The 23717-nt window shown below is 40.7% G+C and overlaps 2 protein-coding genes across 3 annotated transcripts; both read right to left on the bottom strand.

Annotated features, from left to right (window-relative positions):
• Window positions 1-8: 8 nt before the first annotated feature.
• On the bottom strand, window positions 9-16847 carry ptpn21 (protein tyrosine phosphatase non-receptor type 21). 2 transcript variants are annotated; one of them, XM_074692241.1, is made up of 20 exons: window positions 16633-16847; window positions 15648-15946; window positions 13570-13739; window positions 13356-13453; window positions 12503-12570; window positions 12337-12407; window positions 11113-11200; window positions 10875-10963; window positions 10339-10426; window positions 10008-10087; window positions 9765-9872; window positions 8822-8879; window positions 8623-8704; window positions 6498-8014; window positions 5846-5986; window positions 3948-4166; window positions 3747-3875; window positions 3414-3648; window positions 3131-3291; window positions 9-1656 (listed from the first exon to the last, which is right to left on the bottom strand). In XM_074692241.1, the coding sequence occupies exons 2-20, from the start codon at window positions 15825-15827 to the stop codon at window positions 1528-1530; spliced, it is 3711 nt and encodes a 1236-aa protein (XP_074548342.1). In that variant the 5' UTR covers window positions 15828-15946; window positions 16633-16847; the 3' UTR covers window positions 9-1527. The 2 variants fall into 2 exon arrangements, with proteins under 2 accessions (XP_074548342.1, XP_074548343.1); XM_074692242.1 differs by lacking the exon at window positions 9765-9872.
• A 533-nt stretch (window positions 16848-17380) lies between these two features.
• Window positions 17381-22097, bottom strand: spata7 (spermatogenesis associated 7). Its single transcript, XM_074692244.1, has 12 exons — window positions 21859-22097; window positions 21192-21254; window positions 21020-21109; window positions 20881-20928; window positions 20193-20296; window positions 19566-20032; window positions 19407-19452; window positions 19067-19188; window positions 18935-18985; window positions 18778-18855; window positions 18612-18669; window positions 17381-18485 (listed from the first exon to the last, which is right to left on the bottom strand). Exons 1-12 carry the CDS (start codon window positions 21899-21901, stop codon window positions 17847-17849), a joined length of 1809 nt encoding a protein of 602 aa, XP_074548345.1. The 5' UTR covers window positions 21902-22097; the 3' UTR covers window positions 17381-17846.
• Window positions 22098-23717: the final 1620 nt, after the last annotated feature.

Genomic DNA, 23717 nt, shown 5'->3' with positions numbered 1-23717 from the left:
TGGCTGAGAAGAGTTCTACACTTTTTTTTTCCAAAGGCAAACGTTTCTTTGTTCAATAGATACATTTTATACAGAGTTTGTACAATATTAATAAAAGCAGAACTTTACACTGTGTACATTATGAACATACCTGTACATGGACAAAACACTGAGCCACAAAAGTCACTCTTTTCATTCTCCAAAATAAGACTCATTATGTATCTCAAAACCCAAAAACAAATACTGAGGCAAATTCGTACAGGCCTGGAAAAGGATCCAGTAAAAATAACATCAGTCGAGATGTATTTTTCTCCAGTTAACTCTGGCCCGTGTGTCTGAAACGAATAGTAACTTCAGGGTAAGACGAATGAGGGAGCAACAGTCACTTCACTTTGGCCAAATTATAAATAAAGTTGGTGCTTTGACAATAAAGATATGTTACTTCATGTAAACTTTTCAATACGGTGTGCAGAGCGTACGTGATTGTGCAGGCGTTCAGTTCTCGTCAGGAGGCCATGTGTCACATCGCCAGTGTGAATACTGTTAAACTGCCCCTTTACCACGTCCTTGTACAAAATAAAAATAACTGTCACACCTTTACACACCTAAATCCATTCTACTGATCTTCATGATCTTTGCAATCCTGGTGCTTTCTGCAGGGATTGGTGTCAGATATTTTGATTGGCTTTAATAAAACACAAATCACTGCAATCAAACGAGTAATAAATGAGTGAAAATGTCCTTCATATGACACAAAAATACACAGCCCTTTCAGCTTCACAATGCAAATATTTAGGCACTTGGTCTTGATTTTAAATCATACTACCTCCTCTAAAATACAGCCCTTTGTTTATGTTTTAACAAAGTGAAAAAAAGGAATTACATGACTTCCAGTTTTAACCCCCTCTCAGTCAATCATATCCTTAATTTTCTAGAACTTGTACTATTTCATCAATCCAGTGTTTTTATGACAGATCAACCAGCTCTAAACAAGGCAAGTTTTAGCTTGGTTGTATGAAGGATACCCGTGCCACATGAATCTCTGTATTCTTAATCAAACTCCTCCATGCCTTCACCCTCCTGAGCTCTCAGCAATCAAACCTCATGCAACAACTTCTACTTTCTTCATTCTCATAGAAATCTCCTTCATGTAAATCTGAACCAACCCTTCCCGAACAGCATTCAAAAACAATACTTAAAAAGTGACCATTGTCAATTAAAAACAACTGTTTCTGATACTAACCTAGAATAAATGATGTTTTTAATGCAGCTTAACATTGGTTTGTTATGTACAGCAAAGTACAGTCAAAGTGCTAGCTTTTATCAAGCAATAATATATGTAAAAATAATATATTTAATACTGTTTGGAGGAAGAGAAGTTTTCCATCTTGTGGTATTATTCTTAAATACCCATGAATCATTCCTTCAGCCTGTTTTTTTCTTCTTGAACACCTTCAAAAACTGACCCATATGGTTTACAAAGCTGCATCGACGCAGTGCAGTTTGGTTTGGACCGGCAGGACACTCCATCCGAACAAACACTTGCACTCAAATGAGCCGTGAGTTACGGAGGTATTCGATGAGGACCCTGTAGATGAAGGTGTACTGCGACAAGGTCTGTACCATCATCATCCTCTGAGCGCGCAGCTTGAGCAGGAACTTTGGCACATCCAGCGCCTGAAAGGGAGAGGTGTGAGGTGAAAATTCTGGAAACAGGTTTTGTGCATCACAGATTGTTTTCAGAGAAGGCAGAAAAAAGTGGACAACGAGACAGCTTGTCAAAAAGTGAAAGCACAACTACTGTACTGTGACCTTTCACGCCTGTGTCACCAGAACCCCCAGATATTTCACATTTTTCACAATTTTGGTCCCAATTGAATGAGCACGGGATCTTAAAAAAAATCACATTTTCAGGACATTATTCAGCCTCATTGAAACCCTTCTCATTCAGGCATGCATTCAATCAGAAATTTCATTCAACCTTCAAAACATTCAGCTGTCTTTTGGCTTTCTTTGGTGTTTTTTTAAATTTGCCAAAGCATTCACAGTTTCTTCACAGTGACCCTTCAAAGGTCATTGAGTTTTTAGGCCCTATAAGACATTTAGTGTTGGTGTGTATTGGAAGGAAGCGCTCAATGAGGCATTTGAACTTCAGAGTGGGCAGGCCGGGAGACATAACCTGGACACTCTGTGGAAGAACTGCCACCACAGCAACAAATTTCACCCCAAAAACTCAAATTAAGTATCAAAACAGAGACCTACAGAAGTCAACTGTCAGGCAAAACCAAGCAACTCCCTTGGTCGAATCCCATGTTAAATTTTGAGGGACTTTTTCAGAGACCAGCAAAGGATCACTCTTTTTGTCTTGCTGTCCTGGCCACATTTCTTGGTCTACAGACAATAAATTGACATTGATAAGCTCTTCAAAGTCTTGGGATGTTGATGGCCCAATCTTTTTTTCTTATATCACTGATTGTTTGGACACAAACGCAGCAGTTTTGGACCATAATTTCATTAGAAATCAACATCCTGATGGCAGTTGGTAAACTATGATCACCATGGCAACATCTGGCTTCAGATGGGTCTCAGCTGACAGGTATGTATAACCAACCAAACAGACAGAGGATGCAAAGCATCACACTTTAACAGTTTTTTTTAAAGTCACTCTCCCATTTTGCATCAGTCAACTTATTGTTTTCAATGAAGATTTTTCTTTCATTTCATTTAATCATTTACATTAATGCATCCAATTAATTTTTCAGTTTTTACATTCAACCATCCCATTGATTTGTTCATTCACTTCCTTTTATCCATCATTCTTGACAGGCGCATTCAGAAGTGTAGAGCACGCTGCTTTAGCCCTCTATATTCATAGCTTAATTTCTTCAGAAATTACTTTCTAGTTTGAAGCATGTTTAACATTCTACTCACTCCCAAATGCAGTGAACTATTTGTGTGAATTAAGTGAGTAAACACAAACTGTTTTTGTGTTTATGTGAAATGAGTATTTATGGTTGTTGTGAATGCAATATAAGAAGTTTTGTTTTGGCTGCTTATTTGGCTTCACTTTTGAACACTTGGAGGTGGTGTGGAGCAGGTAGTCGATCTTTACAAACAGTGAAAGGTCCTGTTTTTTGAAAAAGAAAGTTACCTCATTGTGCTCCAGACAAGCGATCATGATCTCAGACAGGATGACCACCCCAGTCCGCCCCACTCCAGCACTGCAGTGCACAAGCACAGGTAGGTTTGTGTTCTTTGGGTCACTGATGCTGTTGGTGTGTCTCCTTACGGACTGGATCTCTTCGAGGTAAGCTGGAACAGAAGAGTAAATCAGTTAGCTACACAAGAAAATCAAACTTTTCAGTCCTCTAGGTTTGACCTGATTAATAAGGTTGATGACCATGAAAGGATAATCAGATGCTGTTCCCACTCACTGAGGAAGCCTTTGAAGTCCTCAGGACAGCCGTGGTCAGGCCAGTCTGTGTACTGCAGGTGCCACACCGTCCTCTCCTGCCCCGTCAGGAGGTGTTTGATCTTCAGCCCTGTGGTGGCGTAGCAGCCCGACTCCGTACGAAATCGAGTTGTGATCTTAAAGCGGCCGTATGTCACCGTGTTGTGTCGTGAGCCGAGGCGAGGCCAATACCTGAAGCTTTTTTCCCGACCACTCTCCTGGAGGAAGCAGACGTCAAACAAACAGGTGAGTGCTTGAGGTGATGACAAGTAATAAAAAAAAAGGAGAGCTTAAAATAGAGTTTGAAAAAGCACACCTCCTCAGCTGTTACCATGGCGATGATAGAGACACCTTGCTCCCACACCATCTGCCAGAAGTCCTGACAGGTGTTAGACATGGGACCCTGGGTGGCGATGTAGCTCCACTCCTGTCCACTCACTGTTATCTGAGGAAACATGATCGTTACGAAGAAAATCAAAACTACACATAATACTGTCTCCATCATCGTCAGACTTACTTTGACGTGTGATGCGTTGATGTATCCCGTGTTGTTCTCTTTAGTGGGAACCAGCTCCACTCGAGTGTTGTCATATGGCATGACGTCTTGGAAGCGGTTCTTGTCTGCGCTCTCTGGCTGCTGGGCGATGATGCATTCACCCGATGGACGACGCTTTGGGATACTCTCGTACTCTTTTAGCAGCTCTCCTCGCTCCATGTGCTGCTCCAGAACTTTACACTGAGACACAGAAGCAAAGAAACCATCATCATTACCATCACTGCAACACAAACTTTTGTAAGCTAGTAGCATGTTGACATTAAGTCAAATTATGATCTGTGTGAATATGTACTGAGTGCATAAAAAGTAGATTCTAGCTGTATTTCCTCTTTTGGTCTCAAATAAGGAAACATGTTGGATTACATCACTTTCAGATACATTATTTCATCAATGCCCTCTCGAGGAAATGCACTGTAAACAAGGCGTGTTTATTGGCAAGACTTCCTCCACGTTTCATCAGCTACAAGGAAAATAAAGGAACACTGCACGTGTCTAACTTAGTGAAAAATGTCAGACTGTACCAAAACTGATACCTGGGCTTTGGTATTGGCCTCTACCTGTATTGATTGAGGACGCCAGTATTAGTTTCACATTCTTTTTACTACGAGGATGCAACTCAAGGTTTCTCTGTTTGGATTATAAATGTGTACTGTGCGTTGATCTCCAATAACAGGAATTACAAGTTGACTGTAAACCACAGCAGGGGATAAGTGGGGAATTGAACTGCACATATTTCCAGTTGCTGTCAGAGTTGTTGGTGAAGCAGGCGTGAAATACCTCCAAACTGCTGAACTGCTGTAGAAACCTTCCTTTACGATAGTTTAGCTCTGGATTGGAAAAATGTACAGAACTACTAGAGTCGATAAACACAGAAGAGCTCAAAACTGAGCTGAACAGACGTTTATCAACCTTTTGTCATCCATTCTGGATCTAACTTTTTGAATCTGTATCAGACTGCAGTTCTAAGATATAACATCAGCTAAACTGAAAACCCATCCTGTGATGATCCAGTTTGGGTTTTTAATGGGGTAAAAATCAGCTACTATGGAGTGTTGTGACTCAATTAGCAAAAAGGTTCATCTGGCTGAATTTGAAAACACTGAAATCTGCCATCTCACCCAACCTAGCTGATGAATCACTTACATTCTAAAAAGATTAGAATTTCACTTGGAAAAGGATCAAAAACAAAAACGAGTGATGGAATTATAATATATACAGAGAGTAGAAAAAACATTGTCACGTAGTGCAGACTCAGCAGCAGCTTGTTTTTACTTTACTGTCATCTCGACTGGAATATTTTGCATGGCTCCTGCATCATGAAGACAAAGTTTACTGTAAACTGTGGTGAATGCAGGCTGTTACCACAGGTGAAATGTTCTCCTCGAAACAAATGCAAAAACAGCAATCCAGTTGTTTTTAAGAATTTGTGCATGCTAAGAAGAGAAGTTGTGCACAACAAATACAGGAGACTGCAAACAGTCTTAAAGTCAACACTCTGACATGTTTTCTTTAAATATGTACTGTGAGAACCTGCGTCTTAGCTGACATTGACAACTTGATGGGTTTACAGCTAATGAAGGGGTTTGTCTGGAACTTACCTTCACTGAACACACCACGAGAATTAACAGTGATGGAGTGGACGGGTTGGTTTTGTCTGTTAATATTCTGACTGTCACTTTCATTTACTCATCAACTGGCAGCTTCTGGGAAAAAGTTTTCTCTCGTGATCCAGGCAACATTTTTACCATACAAAACCAAACGTGTGACAAATGCCACTCTGCCTATTTGGACATTCAAAGTGGTTTTACAAACCCATTGTTCAAAGAGCAAACAAATTTTAAAGCTCTCACGAGCCCTACCCTCTCGTCATTAGAGGCGCGTTCAGGCTCATCCTTGATCTCGTCATACATCGGCTGCCTGGACACCGAGAGCCCGTTGAGGTGGGCCACCTTCAGAGGGCCCATCTTCTTTACCTCTGACCTGGCTCCTTTCCTCATGCCCTGGTGTGACAAAAGAGTGGCAACAGGTAAGAAACAGTGAGCCTGGATTGAGTACAAGCCCTACAGAGAGGGTGCAGGCACACGGAAAAGGGGGAGGGACTGCGCAGCCTTGCTGGGTGTTCCCAGAAAGAATGTCACCTGTCTGGTTTTTTAAATATCCTTGACTGCATTTTTTCAACATGTGTCAGAGTGGGACTGTCTGTGCTGCACGTCATGCTCATGTGATTTTGATGTGAAGCCAAACATTTGAAGTTCAAAACAAAGAGAGGTGTCAGCATCTTGCAATTTTTGAAAAACAAGGCAAGATGCTTCAGAATATTTTTGCCTTTTGGTTTTCTAAGCAGTAACAGAACTAAATCAAAACTACTACACGCCTGATCAAAGCTTTACGTCAGCTCATTTGTCACCACACTGTGTGATTAATTTGGCCCTTCAAAAAGGAATGACTGTTGTATTCTATTCTACAAACATCTATGACGCTGGAATGACGTTGCAGAGTCTCTCAGCTCACCGGAGGGGGCAGACCCTCCACTGTTTTCTTCCCAGCAGGCACATCGGACACAGGCCTCTTCTTGAACTCTTTCTTCGTCTTCTGCTTGCCCTGCCCGCTCAGGTCTCCCTCAGACACAGAGGGCATAATCCTGGGCTGCCTTGGATCTGACAACAGATAAAGAGGCTCATCCTCTTGAATCAGGGGGGGAACCTTGTAGGACAGAGAGCTGGTTATGGCGGGGTCCAGAGAAGAGCCAATGGGGTACGCAGGAGGCGGTTCAGTGGGAGTCTGTTGCTGCAGAGAGGAGAGAGACGTCAGGCTGCGATGTGGTTGTGACACCTGCTCATGGAGAGTTGCTGCTACTGCATCCTGAGACAGTGGAGTGTGGCGCCCTCCATCCTCCTCAAACTCCTCTTCTTCACCGCTGCTGTGAATCAGCATTGTGGCGTCTGATAGGGACTTCTTGTGTCCGTACTGTACGTCCTCCTTAATGCCTCCCCTGTCTTCTGTTGCCTTGGCACGTTCCAGTAACATGTTGAGTTGAGAGCTCTGAGAGGGACCACTGCGCAAGACAGGAGGAGGCGTGGCAGGTTCAGCCGTGGAGGATGACACAGTCCTCTCTTTGACCCTCATCCCCTCAAGACTCTGAGCTAATCCTGCAATCTCAATGGAGTTGCGCTTCTGAGCGTGGTATGGATGTCTGTGTGGAGGTCCACTGAAGAGGGGTTCTGACACTTCTTGTAAAGAGTGAGCGACAGGAAGGCTGTCCTCCTGGAAAGTCTGGACTGAGTGATGCACTCTTCTGGTGATGATCAGGTCTGGGTTGCTGCTGCTGACGTACAGGTGGCGTGACAGGTCTGGTGTGCTGTTAGCAGGCCGAGGGTGGGCGTATGGGTAGGGTGGTGGTGGTCGGTACACTTGTGTTCTCATGATGTTTGGAGCAGGATACTCCTGAGCCTGCTGTAACTGGACATTAGTGAGCTCAGGGACGCTCACAGCGCCCACCACAGGCCTCCTCTCGATGGGGTAAGGGTATGGAGAGGGGCTGTGGAAGCTGGAGCCCAGATGGAAGGGGTAGTGGTGATGTGGAGCAGCTCCACCGTGCTCCCCTCTGATCTCTGGTTGGCTGTAAACCAGAGGATCTGGTCTGCTGTATGCGTAGGAGTTCCCTATATTCAGGTTTCTCATTGAGTGGCTCTGCCGGTGCTCCTGAGACAGAACCATCCCTCCTCTGGTCTTCTGACGCATCACGGTCTCATAATCAGGCGTGGCGCGGTAGGAAGGAGGGATCAGAGCGCTGTGGCGGTGTGAGGGGATGTAGTCTGGTCTGGTGATATCGCTGGTGATGGATGGGTTGGAGGACATGGGGGAGGGCTGTAGGTAGTGCTGGGGGTTGGTTAGAGAACTGGTGCTGTGAGCGCTGTAAACACTGCCGTTACGTAAACGCCCTCCGCTGCCATATTCCAGAGGGGGGCAGTCCAGGCTGGTCTGGGAGTGGTAGTAATAACCGTTGTGATTGTTCATATACAGGTTATCTGGAAGAGAGCAAAATTGACATGAGGTTCACACAGTTTGAAATTTTTGCTTTGTTACTGCACACATTCTTTACCCAGATGAACATTTCAGGAAGTTTCTGGACAATTTCATGGTTATTTGTTCCGTTTATAAAAATCCAGAAATTTCTTAACTCAAAAAACAGTGACTATTTTCTTTCGATATTAACACAACTTAGCAGAATGTACGCCCCAAGTATCCGTGACAGCAACTGAGAATCATGAATATACATTTTGACCAAATTGCTGATGGTTTGTATGTCCACAACACAAACAAACATAAGAAAGATGTTTTTTTATGTTCTGTGAGCTGGTTTTCATGCTCCTGGCCAAACATTTATCAAAATGATTATCCTGACAGCTGAAAACATAAGACAAGTCATTCAGTAACCAATCTATCCACACAACTTCCAACACCTAGAGGAATGCTTTAAACTACTTAAAAAAGCTCCTCAGGCTTTTTTTCTCACTAGAAAAGAAATTTGTTTGCATTGTCCACATGCCAATGCCTTGCATTTAGAGTTTTTCAGTTTTCATAAAGGTTTTCTCCCCTGAAGGCTGTATCACTGCGTGCTTTTTATAATGCTTACCTTGTGATGAAGTGTACGGCTCTGTAAAATGGCCATTGTAGTGCATCTGTGGAGGTGGTATCATGTAGCCCTGTGGCTTTGGCTGTACATCAAAAAAATAAAGAGATTTAGTAACAGTCCTTATGACTCAGAGCAGAGAATCAGAAGCCAGAAGTCTAAACACACTGCTCTCCTCAACACAAGTCGGAAATGTCATTACCAGAGATATTCGAGTTGAAGATCTCCGTCTGACTGGGTTGACAACCTGCTGGCTTTGGCTGGAGGGAGAAAATAAATTTAAGTCAAAAATAAGAAGACATGACACAAAGTTAACAGCATTTAATTATCTGAAATATCATTATTTTTTTCTACTTGCACAAAATTCTCTTTTAAAATGTGTCTTCACAAATGGAACTTGTGAAGAACATGGTCATGCTGAGATGTAAAAATATTGTATTGAGACTCTCCTAGATGATGACAGGACCTGGATCTGGAGGTATTCAATCATAAAGGGAAGGAATGAAGTCCTACTATTTGATTTATGGACACGTTTCAGTCAGAAGTCAACAAGCACCATGACGGTTGACAAGAAAACAAAAACACTGAGGGTGTATTCACACTTGGATTGTTTGGGGCAGTTGTTCGAAAACAGTGAGCAGCCTTCCTTCCAGGTATGATTTCTGACCAATGACAGAAAAAAATCGATTGCACGTGGCTTTTGTTTACAACTTTGGACCATAAGAGACTTTTGCCTTGCAAACACAAACAAACCAAGTGACAACCACTACAATTGTATCATTTTTGCCCCTGAATTGGATCAAAGCAAATGAGCCACAGGTGTGAATACACCCTAAATGAATTGCAGAACAGTGACAGATGCTGAGAATGGGATTGTATGAAGGATTTCAAATAACCCATAAGTTCAAAAGAAGAAAAAGAAGCCTTAGAATCAGTTTATTTCATACCAACCCTCAGCTCTTTCTATGTGGTTCATTTAAACCATTTTGAACCTAATATAAGAGTTCAGTGTACTTTTGGGGAGGAATCACACCACCAAAGGCGTATTTCATGACAGACAGTCTGTTTCTCTGTGGCAGGAAGGGATTGGCACTTGCATCTGCTTTACAGGCATAATGTGGGTGGTAGCCGACACTGTTGCTCACCCCTTATTAGAAGGCAGAGAGGGACGAGAGAGCATTGGAAAGCGAGGAAAAGATAGAAAGAGAAGGGACTTCTGGGAGACCTCAGAAGGCAGGGGGTCACACTCCTCTCTGAAGAGAGAGGAGGAGAGGAGGATGGAAGTGAGATGACTTTACCAAAGAGGAGAAGCATGCATGAGGCAGCAAGGAACAAAAACACAGGAACTAGGCTAGACTTGTAAAAAAAACAAACGAGGAAACACTCACAGGCTACTTTTGTTGATCTTATAAAACTTGAGTCTGGCCAGACACATCCGGCACATATATTTGGAGGTTTCCATGTCTTCCTGCACATAGGGAGAGGAAAACAAAGCTATTAGATGGAGATGGAAAGACAATCAGGATGGTAATTCCACTGAGTTTCAGCTGATTGTAAGGAACTTTACATTCCACACATACAGCTCCATCCCCTTAAACATAAGTGCATTGTTAAGACTAGCTGATGGAGCACTCAACAATGAAGGCAATTTCCAATTTTCCTAAATCCAATAAGTGAGTGAAATGTCCCAGGAGAGAGGATGAGGTGCAAGAGACTTACGGTCTGGAACTGAACACTCTCCTCTCTGTTGGTGAGCTCCAGGGCAAAGAAAGACCTGTTGTGACTCATGTTGTTAATTTCATTCCACCTACACGGCCAATTTAAAGGCGGTGGCACAAAGAGAAGGGGAAGAAAAAACACATGATGTCATGGCAGTCACAAATCCTTTTTTTAATAGACTGCGGCACTGAACAACACGTAATAAAAACCAGACTCTTGTGGGCCCTTGTGGTGGGATGGAGATAGAGTTCAGCAGAGTTTAAGGACATTAGAGAAGTAAATAATGGTCCCACAGTTCTCTTTAGAAACAACAGTCTACCTGACTCATTTCCTCCTGTGACACATTCATGTCTACAGGTCTGAGAAGAATATTACAGGGGACAACCTCACTGAAGAATACCTCAGCCACAGAGTCATCAGATTTAATTACAGCTCAGAGTCACAAAGCTCTTATTCAAAGTTTTATATTAATACAAAGATGTAGATCTTTTTCAGCAGTTTAACCAAAAAATGTTAATTTTTTCCCCCAGGCTTACCTGAATAGAAGGAGGGGCCTGCCATTTTTATGCTTAACAAAGATGCCTTCAAGGCAGGATCCCAGGGTAACATCTGTGCCTGTGCTATCCTGGGAGACCAGGAGAGAAGACAGACATAAGGAACAGGGCTTCACATAAAGGATTAAGACCTTTTCTTTCTCATTAGTTTCAGTTCTTGTGAGAGGCTTCCTCAACACTCCTGGTGTTTGAGGTCAAATGCTGGACTAAGAAAGCCTACCTTGGCTTGATAGCTCTCCTGCCCATAGCCTTCCATTTTCTCCACCTCCTGCATGTACAACATCTCCGCCTCGGGGGCTGATAACCCCCTGGAAAAGAAACCCCCGAAACAATTAACAAACACCCAAAGCAGAGTAACATACTTGTTGAACTAGGAAAAGAAATAGAAAGAAGCACCATTGAAATTGCAATGTGTCAACGAATGTTGGTCAAAACAGCCATTTCATGATGAGATTCATAATGATGGGTTCACTTCAGTAAAGTGGGAGATTAACATTGGTTTCATGAAGAAAATTTATGACAATAGATGTTCATCAACGACCCATTTCTCCATAACAAAGACGCGATGATGACGAGCCAAAATAATTCACTGATGATAAAATGTTTGACAGCATCCCTAACGCGATGAAAAGGTGCATGCTAGACTGTCAGAATACAAGCAATGCATTACGGTAACAGGCATTTGGTGATCTGTTGGACACACTTAGCTAAACTTTTTTAAAACTAGGGATTAAAAATAGAGCCAAAGTGTCAACAAAAATAGTTTTCTCTTTGTACTTTGACTGGAGTACAGATCATTCCTCTTGAACACAACTTATATAATCTTCTCTTACTCCAGTTTATCAGCTACTTTACATGGAAGGTGAGTCCAGGCTACATTATTACACAAAAAATAATATGAAGAGAAAGAAATGCTGCGGATTAAAGCCTTTGGTAGAGTCCTATACTGACCAATCAACTGCTAGATGAATGATTTGGAAGAGAAAAAGTTTTGACTAAGAGTAAATGTAAAATGTACACTAACTAAAACTAGACAAAAAAATTGTTTTAGTTGTCAGCTAAACCCAGTCTAAGACTGTTAAGGTTAAAGAAGAATCAAATGTGACTAAAACTCGCAGGTATATTCATTGAAATACTAAGACTAAATCTAAAATAGCTGTCAAAATAAGCACAGTATTGGATGTAGTTTAAAGAGACAGCTTTCTTTACTGAATATTTTGGGCCAGCTAAATTAGCCCGCTCAAGCGTTTAGCAACAAAAAATTGCTTAAATTTGATCTCTGTCAGTTTCCAAGTAAATCCAGATTACACTGCTGAAAAAAAGTAGATTGCAAAAAAAAACGAAAAAAAAAAAACAAAAAAAAAAACAAAAACAAAATGAGAGTGTATTTGAAGGTGCAATACTAAAAAAATGCTGTTGTAGGATGTTTAAAACAACCACTCACCTGAAGGACTGATAAAGAAGAGCCACTTTCTGAGTGGCCTCCTCCAGCACCCGCTCATCCTGGATCCAGTCCTGGAAGAAAAAGTGTCAGGTATGATACACATGTAACAAGAACAACATGAACATGCAGATTTTCCCATTTCATTTGTTGATGATACGATGCTTACGATTGGGAACAAGACAAACTTCTGAAGAAACTCCTGAGAATCATATCTGTTGAGGTCTCCAAATTCAGCTGTAGACAAGAAAAAGGACATGACTTCAAATGGCATACCTTGCACAATATTGCTCAATGACATACCTCTGACTGCATTAAGTACAAGGCAAAATAGTCATCCATGAATTCCTGGCCTGTGTAGTACCCACTTGGAAAGAGAAATTGTATGCTGGCTGGACTATTTTATTTTAGGAGAGATGGGGACGGTTCGTTATCAAAGAGGATTGCTTCAGCGTCTGACAACGTAGAAGACCTCCAGCTTTAGCTTTTAGCTGGCAACACTCACAACAATGTCGGGTATCCCTGGCATCAGCTTCAACTGCCCTTCAGTCCTAAATATCACGCCAGAGATGCAAATTAGGAACCAAACAGCTTTATTTACCAAATCTGCATGACAACTTCTACTCTTAGAGGCACCAGAGCATATCTCAGGGTGTGATTCTGCAGAGTTCACACTGCATGCTGGTCAGTCATAGGAACATGGCTGCAGCAGTAAGTGATCTCAGCAGCTCTGCTATGCCAACACCCAGGCTGGTAAGTTGCAGTGCCTGATATAACTTCGCCAGCAGTGTTTGAGATTCTTCTGGCTGGGCAAGAACTTGAGGACATGCTTAAACAAGGGGAGTTCACATTTATATACTAACACACACAGGCAGCTGTGACCAAATACATGTTCTGGTTTAGGTTTAATAGAGCCCATCGAGGGCTGCTAAGGGAGAAAAACAGAATCTGATTTACAACAAATTGTGGAACTTTGGCGGTACTTTCTGAAGAGACCAGTCTCTGTCTTTCACATGTGTTACCTTGCACTGCCAGGCTCGCTAAACGTATAGCTTGTTCGAGTGAGCACGAGATCCTGCCCTCCAAAACATCCTTCTTGAGCTGCAGGTAATACTGATATCTGTAGAAAAAAAAAGGTTAACTTAAAACCTGACATTGTTTTGCACTCATTTACTCTCTCATCGCAGAATCAGATACCATCCGGTAAGACCCCTCAAGTCACTGTTGGAACCTCACCTTGTGATCTCCTGTTGCAGTTGGGTGACAGTGGGTATGTAAAACACGACTCCAAAGTAAACGGTGGGCTCCAGCCCATACTTGTCCAGCTGCTTTTTTAGCGGCTTCTCTAAGTCGATCCACCTCTGCTGGTTCTGCTTGTTGAAGTACCACAAGCTGAAGTATGTTATCTGAGGCAAAGAGGAGACAAGAAGACACACAAGGCTGTGACTGAAGACGGTGTAAAACTACATGCTATGCATCTAACATAGCTGATGTTTGCTCACTCATTTCCCACAAAAGGGCTATTGAGATACTAGTTTCAGTACAGCAATTAGAGTGTGTGTGTCCATGAGGAGCATGAGGAGCTGAACAGAGCGGAGAGTGTGGATAACGTCACCTCTCAAGAAACATGCCCAGTCTCTTTGGAGTCACAGAAAATAAAGCTTGTTGTTCAAAAAGTCTTGATTCTGATCACCTGTTTTTTGTGTGTGGAGGGGGCGTCAGCTGATGTCCTGTGTTGTAAACAGTTGCAAATGGTTTTGTGTGTGTATGTGTATATCAGCCCAAACTCATGATGCTCCAGCGGGCAGAAAGCTGAGCAGCAGGGGAAAGAAGCTGCAGCTACACAAATACAGAGTAATAACTGAACAAAGTAATTAATTATATTATATATTATATTTTATATTTATTATATAGCATGAATATTTTGGTACAGTTCTCTGACTGGTATGTGGTGAACAGATCTCTGAAATGTACAATGGAACACGCCTGCAATTTGCCCTGGGTGTGGGTTGATTTTAACCCTGCATAATCCTATTTTTATTGTATTCCATTTTATTTGAAAAAAAAGAGCAATCATTATTTGTGTAGCTGGGACTCCAAGCAAAAAACCCAATTGATTTTTTAAAACATCACTCCTTATGACACAGGTATCAACACTGGCCAAAGATCAGTGCTTTTTTTGTCAAAAAGAATTAAATATATTTTAAAGAAGGGGCATGATGCCCTTCCATATATTACAAAAATATATTACACTGAATCTATCTTTCAGTTGCACAAATTGGTCTTTTTCAAAAACAGAAAGAGATCTTCATGAGATATACTGAAATGATGAAGTCATCACATGAGGATCCCATAACTGGCTCGTGACAAATTGGAAGGGCGGGCCTCAAACACTAAGGTCTGCCTTCAGAGGGCAGGCCAATCAGAGGGAAGGGAGTTTGTGGAGTGGGAGCCCTAAATAGACAGCAGCTAAGACAAAGCATTTCAGACAGAGTCTGAAATAAGGGTTTCCTAAAACACTAGTGCAAGAAGAATCTGAAATAATTTGAGCTGTGAATCAAGCCATAACAGGGGTACCACCTTAATACAATATCCCCTCGTTAAACACAGGAATGTTGACATGTGTGGGAAAACCATGCAATAAGAAGTGTTGCTGTGTAATCTGCTATATTACTTTTCTGACATCCAGGACATAGATAACTGTTATGTAACTCACCTGCTGACATGAAAAACAAACTGAACTGTATTGCTTGCTGCACACTAAAAAAACCCATAATGAGGGTGGAGGCCTGTAACTTGCACCTGTACTGTCTGCTAAGCAGACAAACGACAAATAAACCTGTAGTGTAACACACAGCAGAATAACAGATGCTGTCATGAGCGTAAGTTCCTCTGCCAGAAACTCTGCACATTCAGCAGTCTCCACTGTTGATTGAGGTGTAATTCTGTATGACAGCTTACAGGCATACATCTTTCAGCTGATGATTAACAGGTGGTGTCATTGTGTGACCATAGTGACCAAATACAGACATGACACTACAGTGCAGTATTCAATCCTGACTCACAGGCTCTTTTCTTGACTGTACTGGTTATGCTATGTAAGAGATAGTACTCCTATTTGAATGAAAGAGCCCAAAAAACACTTTAAATGTCTGTTAACCTCCCCTATGAGCCTTTAACACATATGTTTTCATTAATGTAGTGTTTTATTGTTGTGGTTCTTAAATGTAAGCCATGGGACACTTAACAAAAACATTTTCTTACTAACAAAGTGGGTCTAATAGAAATCAACACTTGTATTAAGTGATACATACCTCTCTTAACTCGAGTCTCTGAGCAACTGCCTCCAAACATTCCTGTCCGGTGCTCTCCACTGAGAGCGTAAACTCAACAAACTCTCCATTGAGCAGCTGTATCCGAGTGACAAGACAGCTCTTGCTTGAAACAGTATACCTTCGAGTTCTTTTGAGTTTAAAGCCAAATGGCAGGGGCATGGTTCACACGTCTTCAGGAGGGAGGTCTTCACTTAATCCAGAGATGCAATCCACCTTGCTGCCCTCTCAGAAACCGTGTGAATAATCATAATGATAAGGTCCATCATCAAAGGGTAGATCTGAAAAAGAGAGACAGGGTCTTTCAAACATGGTGCAAAATACTATAACACACAGAAAAAGCCAAGGTACATGCAAAACAGTGGATCCTCTTTCACTCTTTGATTACGGTGTAACATCTCTGTTGCATTCAATACCAGTCCTACAACACAAAAAACATATGGGGCGTTATAATGTTAAGTTGAAAATCTATACCTGAAAACTTACTGCTTTATAGAGTGTCAATCAGATCTATTCAACGTTGTTTTTTAGTATAACCCAGTGGCCATTTTTCGAGCTTGTAGCTAGTTTAATCTCTCGCCGGTCAATAGTCTGATCCAAACACAGTCAAAGTGTGACCTATTTCAATGTAATGCGAAGTGTCACCAAAGGACCGACACTGCAAAATCCCTGCTGCTATCAACGTCAACATACAATTCATTCATTATGAGTTACAAACGTCACATAATGCTTTAATTAAGTTGTGCGGTCTGGAAAATAGTAGTAGCCATGTTTTTACAATAACATGAACAAGTGAGAAACTATCTGAAAAGTTTGCAAATATACTCATTAAATGCTATATGCTAACTTCAGCTGGCTTAAAATTAGCTTCAAAGCTAGCTAGCTAACTTATGTTCCAGTAAATAGACGACACCCTTGGGAAGCTGACGTCGCCGGTAAATATTTTGGGCAAAGACGTTAACGTTACCGTTAGCCACCATATGCAATGTAGTAGTCCAGCTACGTTTCGCTCCAGATGAGTCCTGCCATCAAGCTTAAAGTATATCTAATGTAAAGATATTTGTCGGGAATGAAGACAGCTAACTTGACTGTGGTTTGTTTTTGGATCCAAACTAACGTTGCACCCCATGCCTCTTGATACGACAGTTCACTCAAGTACCGAGCATGTTTCGCTTCCTGGGATTGGAGGAGCAACAAGTGTCTACATCCGCAGTTCCCTAACTTTTGAAACAGTCCTCCCGTAAAAAAAAACAACAACATCACCACAACGTAATATCAGATTGTACACGTTCGGTCCAATTACTTGGTAAAAAAAAATGTAGTTTGCAAAAATGTATTGAGCAGCCTTTTTGAAATAAAATGTAGTGCCTCTGTGGCGGAGGGATACATGGAGGTTTTCGGGACCTATGACATCAGGCAGCTGGAATGCCGAGCGATGAAAATGCCAGAAATGGAACAGCTGCCTGGAGCTGCTGGTCACTGACCGGCCTGTTTACCTTTTACACACCAGCACACAGCTGTGATTGCAAATCCAGAGTATGGTGCAATGTGCAATAGTGAACTTTCTATTATTTGTAATTGTTTATAAGAGAGATAAAGTTACGACCTTCAAGAATGAATAGTTTAAGTACTTCTGATGCTGTTTTTAATCATTAGACATACAAGAAGCAGAGGAATAAAACGTTTATTGCAGCTGTAAAAGACACTTTCTGGTGAGGTGATGTATTTTTAATCTGATCTACAGATTACTAATCTATAATAAACCAGACACACTGCAATTTACCCAAACTAATCCAAAAAAGCATTTCTGCCAGTCTGACATCAATGCAGTGCTGTTTTTGTGTAAGTTTGCTTACCATATAAATCATCATCAGGCAGATTTCACAATGTCTAGAGCTTAACCCTCAAGACCTTCAACTATGGCTCAAGAATCTGACTTTACAACATCCCTGAAAAGACAAAGCACTTCCAAAATTTTTTTTTGCATTTGTGAATCTACATTGTGCTTTTTTAAAAACAAAAAAATATTAAAACTACAACATTGGGTTAGTAGTAGGAAACATGAGCGTAAAATTGCATCAACAAAACTGTACTCTCTCAGAAAATTACAATATTTTCTTTCTGTAAAAATACACCCCCACCAACAAGAAAAGTCAAAAAAGTCCCTGAATGCAGGAAAATTCAAAACTCATCATCACTGAAAGAAGCAGCTGCGTTTTTTTGTTGCTCAGTAGTCGTCTCATTGTTGTGTTGTGCACTGTTGGACACACAAAGTGACTCCGACAAAGTTCTTGCCAAATCATCAAGCTCTTTCGATTCTCCGGTGTAACTGACCTCAGCTGTGTCCTCTTGATATGCCTTGTCACTGCTTACAGAGGTGCATTCTTGGCTGTCATTGCTGATGTCCACTGCACTTGTGTCTGTTTGATTTTGATGCAAGTCCTCTTGTGCAAGCGCTGCATTATCTGGAATATGCGCACTGAGCCAAGAAGACCTAATAGCCTTTCTGAAGTGGTCATCTCCTCCATCGATGTCATTAAATTGAGATGGTGAAGCAGACCTTCCAGTAGAGCACAAGGGTGGATACATCAATAAAGGATCACTATAATCCTGCAAATGGCAATTTTTAATCAATGACTCCAAAGAGAACTGATTATTTCTATTTTTGGTCTTAGCTTCTTCCCTCCCCGATTTCAGGTGTGGTGGGAGAGAGGAAAAAAAGTTATTTTCCCTTTTTTCAAGCTCTGTAGTGGAGTCTGATATGTTGGCTGGCGCTTCAAATTCTTGACGCAGCACTTCCAGAAGGTGGCGCATTTTGCCCTAAAATCAAAACATGCAATCAGGGTGCAGAATTACAGTTTGAGTCATTTCATTTACTTTTAAACTGTAAGAAAAATCTTTTTTATAATTTAACACAATTTGAGCTCTGCTGTAATTAATACCCACTTCATCAAGATAGTGTCTGTTCATGTCAATATGTCGATTCATCACCTGGTCCAGGACTCTATCAGAGCACAGATACAAAGTTACAACCATGAGCTACCAGTTAAAAATTCACTCTGAGATGTGCAAACATTTAGTATTGATATTTCAGCATCTTAACAAGACAAACCTGTCAGAAATGTGCACCCTGGTCAAGATATCCTCTGTGACAGCAGAAATGAACTCTAGATACATTAGTTCTTCTTCTCTGTAAAAAGAAACAAAAAGAGTTGCTGAACAAAAATTTTCAAGCCTGTTTGTACATATCTAATATGATTTTTACTTACTCTTTCGATATAGTCTTTATAGCTGGAGATTTCCGTCCTTCTGGTGAGATCCTAAAAGAAGAGATCAAAATTATTCCAAACTGTCGTCATTTATACTATGAATTAAAAAGTGCTTCATTTTAGTCATTTTACCTGGATGAGGTGTAGATAGATTCATGGTCTCTACTCTTGTTTGCTCTGCTGCGATCCCCGGATGCTGAGAAACACGTGCCACTCAAGTCATCTTCTGACCACTCTCGCTCTGTATTGAATCCCTGTCAAACAAAAGGAATTGTAAAATGAGGAACATGTCTTCTATTTGTTAAAGCTGGCAATTACTTAGGCAGTACTGGGCATGTGCAACACATGATCCTACATACACTAAACTAATTTTCAGGTCTGAAGTCAGAGACAATGTGGTCAAACAGAAAAATGATGGATTTACAACTGATTTACATTCTTCCTAAAATTAAAACTGAATCCCTTAAATTACCTGAGATGACTCGTACAGTTCCTGTGTGTCTTCCTTGGTTCTTGTGCTGCAAAACAAGAAGTTATTTTCAAAAATTTTGAACAACTGTTACAAATGATACATGCACTGTTTTAAAGACATGTAATTACTGTTTCATTAAACAAGACATCTGCAAAGTACCTTCCATGGTATGTCTCCTGTCTCATCAATCTTGACCCAGTACAGTCCTCTGTAGTTTTTCTCCGCGGTGCTCTATAGTAGCGATAATTTGACAGATAGGAACTCTTATCCGTCTTCAGAGTCTTAGGGGTGAAGGGTTTATCTTGCGTAAAGTGTTGTGAGTGTTTCGTGAGCAAGTCCCCACTATACGTCTTCTGAACTGGGTCCTTAAAAGCCTTGTAGCAACTGTGATCTCCTGAAGCTCTCAGTGAACACGCTGACTGTCTTCTGTTTAAAGTGGACTCTGGACTGTGGTACTTCATCTCTGATTCTGGGCGAATGTGATGGTGCTGGTTCAGTAGGCTATTTTTACTTGATGGATATACTATGTCCCTTGCATTAAAGGAAGTGCTGAACCTTGGGCTGGAGTCCATGGAACTTCTTGAGCAGAGGTAGGGAGTGTCATCGTAGTGTTCTGATAATCTACTCTAAAAGGAAATCACGCAGTGAGTCGGATATTGCACATTTAAAAAGAACAGTCTTTGAGTTTTGACCAAAAGCCTCTCATGTCCTCTTTTCTAATCAGACAACATCAAGGTTGCTGTATAAGACAGTGACAATATGAGTAACACATCCTTGATTTCTTACCTGGGCTGAGGAGCAGGAAGCTCTGCTGGTCCTCTGTGAGAGTGAGTGAGCTGACTGAGGACGACCACCTTTTCTCAGACGCTCCTGCCTGATCTGATCATTGTCTGCGAATAGGCAATGAAAACATGAAAACAACTATTGAAACTATTGATAAAGCAGTTTTAACGTTAAACAGGCATATTTTTTTTAAGAAAACGGCCACCTTAAGATCTAACACCACGGTTTATAATGATTCTCGATACAATCCTAACCCATTGGCTATTCTGTGACAAAATGTGTCCTTAAATGACTTAGGTTGCCGATGAGGAAAGGCAAAGCCTCATTAAACTTAATTATGAGGTACAGTATATGAGTGTCAAGAGAGCCATTGGGGTAGCACGTCATTGGAACAGAGCACTATGGCCTTCACCAGTAAAGGAAGGCGCTGAGTTGCAGCCTGTACACCAGTGCGATGAGTAACAGCAGAGAACTATCGATTACTGAAGCTCTCTGAGTGCACGATGATTTAAATCATCCAGGGCTACTAAATACTGGTGCAAAGAATCAATTTTAAAGAGAATTACTCTGGAAAAATATTGGAGATGTGCTATAAAATATGTCTTAACCTTTGAAAAACTACCCATATTCAAACAGGAAAGAGTGATATAAGTGGAGGCAAAGATTTAACAATTGGTACTTCTGTACTTACATTTTACACTATGTATCAAACTTTTGGGTACTGAGGCATCAATGGCAGCTGTGAAACAAGGAGAGGTCCAGATAATTAATCATATGTTTAATCGATTTAGTATACTTACTGTAATGCACAGCCTCTTCTTTGAGCCTACCTTTAGCTGAGTAAACCTTTTTGTAATGAGAAATCATGTGATCTTTAACGATGGACTGGGTCAACTTGTTGGTGGAGCGGAGACAGATAGCTAAAAACCCAACACAGAATTTATAGAACATTGTACCATGTACTTTTGATATTTCAGTATATTAACAGTATGTGATACTTACGGCTGCTTTTGGAATTCTGTCTTCTCACACCAGGACTGGACCCAAGTCTGGATGATACACTCCCTACAATGAGACACAGACATATATTCACTAACTGGGCGGGAAATAGATTATTTTCCAGCTTCTTGAGAAAACACTTACCTTTGAATAACGTTAAATATTTTCTGATGATAAAATGTGTATTTATTGATCAGATATAGCACCAATTTTAAGACACACACAAAGGAACTTTCTATGTCTCTTTTGTATTACGTTTTGTGAAAGTATGGCGGCTAATTCAAAAAGCGAGACACAATTCGTGTTGTTATTCTGTAATGATGATCATTTATATTTTTTTTTATGTAGTATGACTGTTTCGGTAAAACAAAAAGGGCCAAGGGAAACGGATATCGCCCACAACCTAATGGACCGATAAAACAAAACTCACATTTGCACACGTAAGCGTATTACAAGCTTACGTTACTGTAGTGAATCTCTTTAGTAGCATTACGCCTTTACAACAAATACTGAGAGAAAGGGGCGGTTCATTGTATAACTGGATGAGCTTATACTGAATACACATGCAGACATGAGTTGATCTTTTTGTGTCTAAGAGAAAAAAACAGTTTGCTTCCCCCTGCCGATGAATTAGCCATCCAACTAGCCAATGCTAACAGAAACCAAATACCTGTTCTCGATTCCATGATATTGTTCCACTCAGCGTATCCCATTTTTCACAGAATAATGCCAGAACGGCTGCTGTAGAGTCAAGGAACTCCAAAACAATACTGTTTTTCCAACTCTTAACATTTTAATGCTTTTTTGACAACCCAGCTACGTGAAGGTAGCAACCTTACACCAGCTAGCTTATTAGCAGATGAGAGGTGAAGTAAAGCTTCTCCGTCGCCATGCTGGTTGCTATGATTGGCTTCGTCATCACGTACATGCGTAAAGAGGATAAAGCCTCAAATGCTCTGCTCTAAAGAAAACGCCCACACACCCATCTGGAATGGAACTGGAAGGAGACAGGAAAGCCATTATACCAGAAATTTTTTAAAGATTCTGTGGACTAATTACTAAATCTATTCATATTGTGCTTCTACTGTGTGTCTTTATTTCAAAAACCAATGACCCACTAGAAAATGTAGTGGCATTATCAAGTAAGTTTGGCACAAATGATTAAAAAAGCAGAACAGACCACAAATAAGCACACGTATCTCATAAATATTGAAAGACTTAAAGCATGGACATGACATTTTTGGGGCCACATTAAAAACAGCCTGTAGAGCTAGCATAAAGCCCTTAACTGCCTGATAAACAAGCCCACACTGTCCTCATTGGTGATAAAACACAGGGGTATGAATACCAAAGCCTCTGTGACTCCCAGTAAAGAGCAGGATTACGCAATGTCCTTGCTGTAGCCTTTTACATGAAAGTGTCTTACTAATGGTGTTATTTAAAAGGAGGTAATAAAACAGCAGCTTTAATTTCAAGGACCTTGGACAACAGGTCTCCAGGGCCACAGATAGTAAAATCTCTCTAATTTGCCTTGACACAAGCAAGCGACCCTGTCTAGTACTGAGTTGCATAAATCTGATTATTTGCCACAAATAGGAGAGTACAAGCCAATGTCTGAATTAGATGTATTTGTTGTTGTTAGACTGTAGCATTGTATTATGCACTGTTCTTCTGTCTGAAATGCATACGACTCAGTGTATTAAATGAAAACTGATTTAACAAAGAACACATTTGCCATGAGAACACTGTCAGCAGCACATTGTTTACGCCATGTTCCTGGTATTGTTTAACCAACAACTCACTTACATCATTTTTCAAAAACTATAAATTACTTCATAGCAGTGTTGCAGATATAGTCAAAGAGGACCTATTTTTGAGTGGAGTAAGCCATTCCAAAACAGAATCAATAGTCCATTTGTTTTTTTTTTCCCTCCTAAGATGTGATAGTTACTTTTTATAGCAAGCATAAACATGGACATAAGCTAGTCTTATTGTGATTGACTGTGCTACACTCTCACATTGAATCTTCATATACTTAATTGCAATGTTTTTTTTCCAGCTTTTTGAGATTGCTGCTTCTAGAAAATGGACTCTTACTGTTATTACACTGAGCTCATTCTTTGTTTTATGAACTTGTGGAGCAGATACACAGAGAAGAATTTTGCTGTTAATACATATCTGTACATAATATAAATTCCTTGAATTTATACTCACAACCCCTTTTTGTTTGTTTTTTACAGACAAATGCAAAACGCCTTTTCATAGGCACAAAAACACGCACTGCACTTGCATGTCCCATGCTATATATACATATATATATATATATTAAATTTCATGCTGACTTGTTAATGTTTCCTGGGTGAACGTTTACTGTAATGCCAGAGACTGTAAGAAAGACTTTATTTTATGACAGATTTTTATATGATGGCTAGTAAGACAGCTATTTTATGGTGGTAACATTAAAAAACATTGGCTATGTCTCATAACTGATGCAGTTTTGCTTTACTCAAAGAGATTTGGTATTGATGT

The sequence above is a fragment of the Halichoeres trimaculatus genome, unplaced genomic scaffold (assembly GCF_033239565.1).
Source record: "Halichoeres trimaculatus isolate MK-OKI-2021-1 unplaced genomic scaffold, fHalTri1.1 fHalTri1_scaffold_17, whole genome shotgun sequence".
Lineage (NCBI taxonomy): Eukaryota > Metazoa > Chordata > Actinopteri > Labriformes > Labridae > Halichoeres > Halichoeres trimaculatus.
Note: the sequence above shows the minus strand (reverse complement) of the source record. Positions and strands in the feature narration are given on the sequence as shown.